General features: G+C 39.3%; 1 protein-coding gene across 1 annotated transcript; it reads right to left on the bottom strand.

Annotated features, from left to right (window-relative positions):
• Positions 1–125: 125 nt before the first annotated feature.
• Positions 126–8,847, bottom strand: LOC110056029 (L-2-hydroxyglutarate dehydrogenase, mitochondrial-like). Its single transcript, XM_020762467.2, has 11 exons — positions 8,635–8,847; positions 7,361–7,494; positions 6,592–6,743; positions 5,616–5,747; positions 4,919–5,032; positions 4,406–4,460; positions 3,773–3,810; positions 2,874–3,038; positions 2,097–2,254; positions 1,281–1,412; positions 126–1,045 (listed from the first exon to the last, which is right to left on the bottom strand). The coding sequence occupies exons 1-11, from the start codon at positions 8,712–8,714 to the stop codon at positions 850–852; spliced, it is 1,356 nt and encodes a 451-aa protein (XP_020618126.2). The 5' UTR covers positions 8,715–8,847; the 3' UTR covers positions 126–849.
• Positions 8,848–9,653: the final 806 nt, after the last annotated feature.

Here is a 9,653-nt window from a genome sequence, read left to right as displayed (position 1 = left end):
TTCCTCACTCAAACCCGTACGCCAACGAGGCAAACTTCCGATCAATGGTACCCCATAGTACCCCATATTTCGGATCAATTCTAGACGACCTCGCTCACTCTCACTGACTGAAAAAACAAATCAAGACTAGTTTAAAAATTTATTTATTCTCGTCTCCTACAGTTAGGTCACATCCGATATTGATCATTTGTATTCATAATATAAATTTTACAGAAATCTCCGTTCAATTTTAAACGAGAAACGCTTGTTTAACTAAGAGAATGTATACCGAGCTATCTAACTTGACAAACGTTTCCTCCTTTAAAAACAGAACTTGACAGTTGGTGAAATAGAACAATTATGGTGAAATTCCTCCTATCTTTGGAGTCTAAAACGGCGTAAACATTTACGAATACATAATTTACAATATTCTGTAAGCATAATAATTATTGTTTTACATTATCGTTAAAAAGATGACACTTGACAGCTTAGCTGCCTTGGTCTATGTTATGTGCGCATAATTTGCGACACCCACTTAATATTTGTTTTAACTTTGGTTTCGCCTAGCGGAAGATCACACGTGATGCACATTAGTTTGTGGTTTTGAAACATGCATACACATGGTATAGTTTAGGTGTTTGAAAAAACAGCTAGACGCCATTTAGACAACCTATGGCTGTAGCTCCCACATTGACTCCTCAGATATTCACCTGTGAAACAGACGCTGCATTTTACTGTCACAGCGTTTTTGCACTGGTCAGGTTGCTTTCCATTGTGTTTTGCGGTTCAAAGGGACGATTTAATATTACAACAGTAGCATGTTTCTGATTACAAGTAATATCATTTCCTAGTATAACTATAGTGCATCTTCTATAGGTGAAAACGATCTTTAACCTTCTCCGCTACCATTTTAGCAATGGCAAGAGAGGACGTGGCTCCTGGGGAAGGCGCATTTCTGACGTGCAGCACTCGGCTCCCTATGTCACCTGAGCCTCCATCAAACACGAAGTCCTCCACTAAATTGCCATCACGGTCCATGGCCTGGGCACGAACTCCAGCTGGCCCTCTATGATTGGTTGAGGTGAAACAAAGTAGGTTAAGGCTACATTAACCAGTACTCATAAGCACTCATGAGTGGCAAGAGGCACTGAGAGTAAAGAAAGTCCAGCCAAAAAAAAACCACACAAACCGAACAAACACCTAGATTCTGTGTTGACTTCCACTGAATTAATGAAAAAAATCACGCAATCAATACGTGACGGCCTGGAAGAAAATTCTGAGAGCGGCACTTGGTTACATACCTCTCAACGTCCTCGACTTTCAGACTGGGTATGTATCTTTGAAGTTGCTTAACTTGTGCTGATTTGACGATTCCACGATAATACTCTCCAACACCAAATGTGAAATACTGGAACATTAGTTTCCTTAGACCACTAAAAGACAAAAGATGATACATGTATTCAGAATTGTTTCTCCTGTTACTTAGCGCTTTAAAAAACTATCACAGCATCGCTTTCTTTCTTTCTACAGTTGCAAACGTTTTCAAATGCTGAACTCCACAAATAGTTTGCAAAACTCGTACAACACGTGCATTTCTGACCAATCGCGCTCACCCTCCGCGCTTCTTAAATATATTGATGGCATTTCTCTGCTTGATTTCTGGTTGGTTAGCCTCGAATTTTCCCGCGCTTCTCACGGGCAACACTTGTTGCATTAAGTTTCGATTGGTTAGTCTCGACTTTTCCCACGCGTCTCCTTGGTGACATTACGTTGAGTTCTAACTGGTTAATCACAGTCTTTCCCACGCTTTCCCCTTTGTCACGTGTTTTAGTTTCGACTCTGTCGTCGTGAAGCTCTATCATAACTTTAATTCTTATTTCAGAACAGTCGTTAGACCTATCAGAATACAAAAATAACATTTTCCCGTTAAGGGATGTTAACCCGCCTACTTGAAATATGAATAATAACGGGAAAAAATAGGTCCTGACTTAGCCAATTGTAAACCGTTAAGAGTCAAAAAACACAAAACCAAACGTTAAACGCCATCCATAGTTTTGAATCGATGGTTTGCACCAAGAAAAGAGCATCTTTATGAGTAGTTCTTAAATAATACATACCGGTACCCCAAGGCATCTATTAAGTCCTTAAAATTCACATCTGTAAGTTTGTATCCTTCCCGAGCAAATGCCAAAACAGCATTGGGCCCAAGCCACACGCTGCCATCAACGCGCGGAGTAAAATGGACTCCAAGGAAAGGAAAATTTGGGTCTGGTACCTAAGAAGAAAAAATTAAATTCTTTTATAGCCGGAATTACTCTCACACAGCGGTGTGCTTTCTCATTGCCTAACTCGAGAAAAACCTCTAAAACACTAACTGCAAACGGTCAATGACTTTTACCAAAAGACGATGATTAATAAGAGAGTTAATTCCTCTTATAGGCCTCATTCACGAGGTAATCCATGTCAAATTATTTTTAGATCACTCCCGGTTTCTGAAATCTTGACAGGGTCTATAAATAGCCAACCGTATGACGTGACCTTTACGCAAGTGGACAGCCCACGCACGCATTTTTATCCTCCATGAGAACATCCACGCAACGCACGTGGTAACAGTATCCGCGGAAGAACTGGGCACTATGTCTAAAAATAACTGAAGAGGGATAACCTTGGGCAAGTGGCCTATATAGGAGATTAACTCTTACATTTATCTTCTCTTGCTTAACAATGCAATTAAAAAACAAGGAAGTTTGTGTTAGCAAAGAAATAAGTTTAAGTAATTTGAGATTAGCGATACAAGACAAGAATGGACATGGATCTGAGACAAAGCAGACAGCAACACTTTTATACACATTGTGCAACAGCCCAAACAAATTTTGCGAAGGCGACATACGCACCGGGTAAATGTTGCCGTTGACTAAGTAATTCTTTTCGTCTTTCAACTTGAGGTATTCTCCTCGGAATGGCACAATGCGAGGATCTTCTTTACATCCGGATTTCTCTGCCAACCGGTCTGAATAAAGGCCTCCGCAGGTGACGACATAACGACAGCTAATGGGGGACTGGTAGAGAGAAAAGCAAGGAATGCAATAAATTAAGCTGTAAGACATAGAACGGTACTCACTCGAGTGTCAAACGTAATACGCTGACGCATTTGCACTGGGTTTGCATGACTACCCTACACGACTGGCTTAAAAAACTCCACGCACATGTTTTCCCGCGCTTTTCGCCGGCTACATGCATTTGCTCTGAGTTTTGATTGGTTAACCAGATTATCTGCGTCCTTTGTGATTGGTTAGAGTAATTACTTTGGTTTTGGTTCAATGACACTCTTGAAATTGAAAACCTCTCTTACCGCATAGCTATGTTTAATTGTTTAGGGTAGGTCACTTCCTCTAACCTTAAAAAAAGTGTCTGCAAAGGAGTTGATTCCTTAGTCAAAAATACTGTTTAAAGAGTGAATTTTCTTTGTTTTTGCTCAGTGAGTGAATGAGACAAACAAGAGGGTGATGGGGCCAAACACAAAACTCCCATTACGTTAAACAAAACTAACGTGTACTTTAGGTAGCAGGGAGAGAAATGAAGTGAATAGGCTTGATCAAAATTTGCCAGTTTCAGTTTCAGACAGGTGCCATAAAACTGTATAAAGTTTAGATCCAAGCATGGAAAACGATTGCAGATGAACTTTTCATGTGAACGGTCCAATTACATCAACATGTTTCGGTACTAGTGTAAATGCGTGCAGTTTGAGTAACGAAGATAACTGAGAAAGCAAAGAAACAAGAAAAAATCTTACGACATTCTTTCCATGTACAGTAACAGGGTGAGTGTGACCTGAGAAAAAAGGAACAATGTGATAGACCACAGCACCTGCAAATTTTAAGTGCTAGCAAAAATGACACAGAGAACGCTTCAATTGGAGGGAGATAGCCAGGGTATTGGTCAGTAGGTCCTGCCTTAGCCTGCCTTTAGCTCTTCAAAAAGATTGGCTATGCACTTTAATTGGACCAAAGTGAGTGATCCCACCAAGACAAAGGCTTATCTTGGTTTCTGCAACAAGATTGCTTCCCACTCTCTCCTGGAAAGAATATGCTAGTGGGGGGGGGGGGGTACCCTGGCACTTTTCTGGTACACACCTATATACACCTGGGTAGAGAGAGGCACTGTGAGAGTTAAGTGTCTTACCCAAGAAAACAACAGAAAAACTCTTGACTAACAGTTGCTTGGACTCAAACCACTCGATCCAGACCACTGCATGAATCACAAGTCCATTACACACCACAAGTGATAACCCCACCCTGTCAACCACATAATTTAAGGCCTACGTTACTTAAAAAAATGCATAGTTGACTTTGTATATGTACAGATTGTATTTTATAATTAGTAAGAAGCTTGCCAAGAGGATGAAAAACTTGTAAAAAAATTTTACCTGCTTCCTTTTCTTGAGAACGATTACTTTCTGGGCTACAAGTGAAGTCTGTGACCTATGAGAAGGGTGAATCAAATGGTTAATTAATGATACTGATCTTTTTAATCAATAATATTGACACTTTGAAGTAGATTGATGAATTACTAAGTGACTGACATTGACAGAAAGGAGAGGAATGAAAATTTGAATTACATCAGGAGCATGGGACAAAGAAACAAATTCTCAACAAGGTTCAGACCCCTAACCTTCCAGATACTTGCCAACCACTCAAACCACTAAGCTATGGAGAGATTCACTGTAAGCTAAACCATTTACTAGCATCATATGTGACACAAATACTACATTTTACTAGGATCAGCAAAATCGAAAGTATTGCGCATGATAACTAATGACAGATAGCAAATTTTAAGCTTGGAAAAAGAATTTTTTCAGTAACAAGGGCTAAACTATGATAACTTTACGTAAGTAAGATGTGTGGAATAATTATTAGAAATGTTTTGCTCATATCCTGACCTCATAGCCAGTAAAGATATCACCACCGGCCTTCTTGAAGTCATCACCATAACTTCTTGCTACTTCTGCCCAGTCCACTATTCCGGTATTGGGTGACAAGATGGCAGACACACCCTACAAACAGCACACAAAAACACAACTCTTTTACTACCAATAATGCCTGGCATGTTATTTTTTTTTTTTTTACGATATAAAGATTTTTTCACAATTTGATGTATGTACAAGCCATGTGTGAGTAGCTTTCTCATTTTGTTTTCTTCCTGAACCAGAATTAGTTAAGCAATCACAGACTATAATCAAGTGGGGCGGCTGATTCCCATATTTAAGTAGGATGACTGCTGCCCATATTTAAGTAGGATGGCTGACGCTCATATGTCAATGGCTTTGGAAAGAAAATGGCAAGTTAATCAGTATTGAACATCAAATTTTAAACTCATTATGAAGACCGTGTTCTAAACACTCACACACTTGCATCCTCTAGCATTTTAGCTTGCATATCCTACAAGCGTGCAATCTGAGTGTTTGAGCACGGAATATGATGTTATTGCAAAACAGGCCAAAAATATTTTCAATTTTCATTCCTCCCCACCCTTTGTATTCATGCTTACCCCTCCCTTTGCTTTCAATCTTGAGAGAAAATAGATGTTTGTGGACAGTCTAAAGACCAATCTCTTTAACCCCAAAGATAAATTCTTACCTCACAGTATGGCTCTACATCCTTAATTTCTTTTGAGTCCAAAATTTTCAGGTCCTTTACTCCATTTTCCAGGCCTCGTTGATATAATTTCTCAAGCTGAGGTAACTCTTTCTTTTCTACAGCCACTATAATCTAGGAAAATAAAAACTGAATAAGGACACTCAGGACACCAATTTGAATGATAAATCTTACCCCTCAGATTTATACCACAACAGGCTAGTTGAGTGCCTGATTTCAAAGCAGGAGAGTGTGGGTTCAAACCCTGGACAGACTGCAAATTGAACAAGGGACTTAATATTAAGAATGCAGTGAAAGCCTTACCAGACAATGACACCCTCGCTGGCATCAACCTAATATTTAAAGGGTGTCTGCTTTTAAAACAAATGTTTGTTTTACAGAAAATATGCAAAGAAAAGTTCAGCTTTATTTTATGGTTAGGCCTACCATCCATACCATCCTTTTTGAAAATGCTTTTCACGCCAGATAAATATGAAAATGCTGGCTTTGCATTTTAGTGTGGATGCAAAACATTTTCAGAACAGAACATTTCGAAAACATAATGTCTTGATAATCAGGTAAATATTTCCTGCCTGAGTCTTCTTCATATACAAATACAAAATTGCAGGTGAAAATTTCTCTGACATAATGTGAACAGTCATCATCTTTTAAGAGTGAAAAGACCATTTTCAAATTTCTTCAGTGTAGTGCAGTTCAAAATGTTTTGCCTCCCTGTACTGTGAAAACCAGTTGCCATTGTGCTGAAAACATTAATGAAACCCCTGAGAGTTATTAAATTAATTGAAGTATGGGATGTCAAATAATTCAGAGCACTGTTTGAAAATACTAGTCAAATGGAAAAATAATGTCCATTCTCAAGCATTTAACACATGTTAATTAACAGTCTTCTTAAAGAAGGAACACTTGATCATAATTTTATTTTTAAATGTGTAATTGACGTTTATTACTTATGGCATACTTTTCCACACTTCTTGTAAGGGATTTTCTTTTCATCGCAGTATTTGTAGGTCAGATCCAATCCCTCCACACATAACTTGGCCTTCAGGGAGCCTGGGGTATAGTAGATACCACAATGAATGACTCCACTGTTCTTGCCAGACTGGTGCAGAGCTAACGAACAAAGGAATGAATTAAAAACAAATTATGAAACAAATGTGAATGAAAAAAATTAATTAAGGTTAACAACATAGCCTACGCAGAAAACAAGTTCTCTTTTAATGTGCCTTAAAAGCCCTCACCCTCTGCGAGACAGATAGATCTATCTATCACACAGAGTGAATGAGAGATATGTCAAAGATTGCATGCAAAAAGTTCTGTACAATGATATGTAATCACATAACTCCACAGAGATTTGTTAAAAGTTTTTCTCCTTTTCTTATCTTTTTACTGCAGTGATTGACCTTCTATTTGGCTTACTTTCAGTGCAAAAATTCTGAGAAAGCATCATCAAGATGGACAATTTTTACCACAGAGTAGCCAAATGTAGTTAAAGGAAATTTTGCTTCGAGTTTTTCACACAAATTTCTGAGCATTTTCATGCATATTTCAGGGTATCACTGGAAAGATCTTTTCCTCCTGCAGAACTTGAGTATAGATGATGCTAATTCTGGTCATTGGTGATGACACCAGAGGTGGAACAAAGGCCAATACTTGTCATGGTCATTTGTGGCCAGCACAAGCTTCAATGGGTTAAACAACTCATGTACTTGTGTTTGTCTTGTACTCACATAATTCATTCTCTTTCTCTACAACTGCAAACTTCAATGTGGGATGTCTCAGGATAAGTTCTCTGGCTGTTCCAAGACCAACTATTCCTCCTCCAACTACAACCACATCATATGATGCTTGGGTAGCAAGGAATCTGTAAAGAGTTTGATTACCTCACACATAAGCACAATTTTATAACAGAAGAATTTAAGTGACCTTGGCTCATTAATTGACTATAATTTTTTTATGCTAGCCAGCATTAATTGTCTGTCACTGAGCTGTTAATCTCTATAAGCTGGACAATTGTGAGATCTTTGCATACCCATTACAGGATAAATACAGTTGAACCCCTACTAAGCGGCCACCCATAAAATGGCCACCCCTATTAGGCAGCCAGTAATCATAGTCCAGATGAGGGCTTCTTTTTTATTGTTTTTACCTCTAGTAAGTGGCCACTACCCATTTCCCCAAGGATGGCCATTTAATAGGCATTGAACTGTATCCAATGATGAATGTAAGCTATGGCCATGGTAGGCATTGCATCCCATTCCGACTGTATTTAAGTAAAGGGTATTTAATTAGTTCACTACATTTTGCCCTTTCTATCTTTCTTTCACTATGTTGTGGCCCAACATAGCACAACATAGCAGATCATGGCACAACATGTATACACTGCGGTGAATGGAAAGTGGAAAGTATTCAATGTGGTCATGTGGAGAAATAAAAAATACAAATACAAATACAAACATCTGCAGTTAGCCTGTTTATGGTTAGCTCTCAATGATGGAAACGGCAACACTATTCAGTCAAAAAGTCTGCAGTTTGCAGTCTACATTTTACACAGACCGCTTTGTCATGGACTATAAATATATAATATAAACCAGCAGAATATATTGAAACTGACACTTCTCATAACGGATCATGTTCACTTTTTTTGCCAGTGAGAACTGCCAGATTCAATGACCTTGTCATGGACTAGCCAGCAATACTTCTGGGAATGACACTTCCCCATAACGGTTACTGTTCAATTTATTTAATTTATAAGTTTATTTATTTATTTTAATTTGAAGAGAAGTCCCGCTCTGAGCTAACCTTACATGTAAACTTGCAAAGCCACGCGCTAAAGGCTTGATGCTGACAATAAATCAAAGACCTAAATTCAAAGGTACCTTCGTTGGATATGTTATTCCGCTGACAAAACACTCCATAGTGAAATTCTACTTAGAAACTTCTTTAGTTATGTGATCAAATGATGTTGAGCTTATTAACTACTGTTAGCTATGTATCATGTAACCTTCGGGATCGAGGTCTCAGAAGAGAAGTTGTCTTTTGGGTGATGTTTCCCCGCAAAAGTGAGCTTCCTTTTCCAAGCATGTTACCATCGAATTTGAGCCTTCTTATGTACCGTAATTGCGAAAAAAGTCACATTTCTTGAGATGTCTGGAAGATTTGCTGGTTTGCCGGCTCCGTCAAATTGAGTCAGGCGCCCTTCAGTCGCGAGAAACTGGGTAAGACAATGGCCAAGATAGGTACAAATGACGTGTAAAGTGATCTCTCCATACCAGGGTGCGCGCGGCGGAAAAAAAGGCCTACATATAAGTTCCCTGCTCCTCATACTCGATAGTCCGTCCATAGACATTTATTTTTTCGTTACGAGTTATTTTTCTTTAAGAGCACAAGCGATGCGATGCGAGAGCTAGCACAACACTCCACAACATGGCACAACATGGCACAACATGGCACAACATGGCACAACATAACAGAACATAGCACAACATGGCATAACATGGCACAACATAGCACTACATGGCACAAAGGATATCTTCTAGTTCAAAGAACGTTCACCTATCACGGAAACCCAACTGGTAAATCACGCATTACGGGCTTGTAAAAGAGCAAATCACGCATCACGTTATGATGTCACGCGGCTAATTTGGTAGCCTGCGTAGCAAGCGTTTCTGTGGGGTTCGGGAGCTAACCACCCCCCTCTTTCTTTTTTTGGTTCTCGCCCCATTTTCCGCGCAGACAAGACACCGAAAATCCCGTTCCTCGGTCTTCCTTTGTTTCCAAACCCCACGGAAACGCTTGCTACGCAGGCTACTAATTTGGTCTCAATCACACGTCACGCTGCTAATTATGGGGCGATCACGCGTCACGCAAAAACCCTTTGCCACCCTTAGAAAAAGCCTCGTAAAAGCGATTGCGCGACACTTGGTAAGTTATAAAACGACATTTGATCACGTATTTGACGAAACAAGTGTTTATTCTCAGTCTGTGTTTTGTACCTAGTATGCATTTTGGATAAATCAGAGG

The sequence above is a fragment of the Orbicella faveolata genome, unplaced genomic scaffold, assembly GCF_042242905.1.
Source record: "Orbicella faveolata isolate gen_17 unplaced genomic scaffold, um_ofav_v1 contig_24, whole genome shotgun sequence".
NCBI classification, from domain to species: domain Eukaryota; kingdom Metazoa; phylum Cnidaria; class Anthozoa; order Scleractinia; family Merulinidae; genus Orbicella; species Orbicella faveolata.
Note: the sequence above shows the minus strand (reverse complement) of the source record. Positions and strands in the feature narration are given on the sequence as shown.

What these genes read in the sequence shown, in the direction of transcription:
- LOC110056029 (XM_020762467.2), bottom strand. Translation starts at nt 8,714, where the DNA reads ATGCTTGGAAAAGGAAGCTCACTTTTGCGGGGAAACATCACCCAAAAG. An exon ending in AGAGAAAGAGAATGAATTAT is followed by an intron (nt 6,744 to 7,360) that starts GTGAGTACAAGA and finishes TTTGTTCGTTAG; the next exon opens with CTCTGCACCAGTCTGGCAAG. An exon ending in ATGTAGAGCCATACTGTGAG is followed by an intron (nt 5,033 to 5,615) that starts GTAAGAATTTAT and finishes TGCTGTTTGTAG; the next exon opens with GGTGTGTCTGCCATCTTGTC.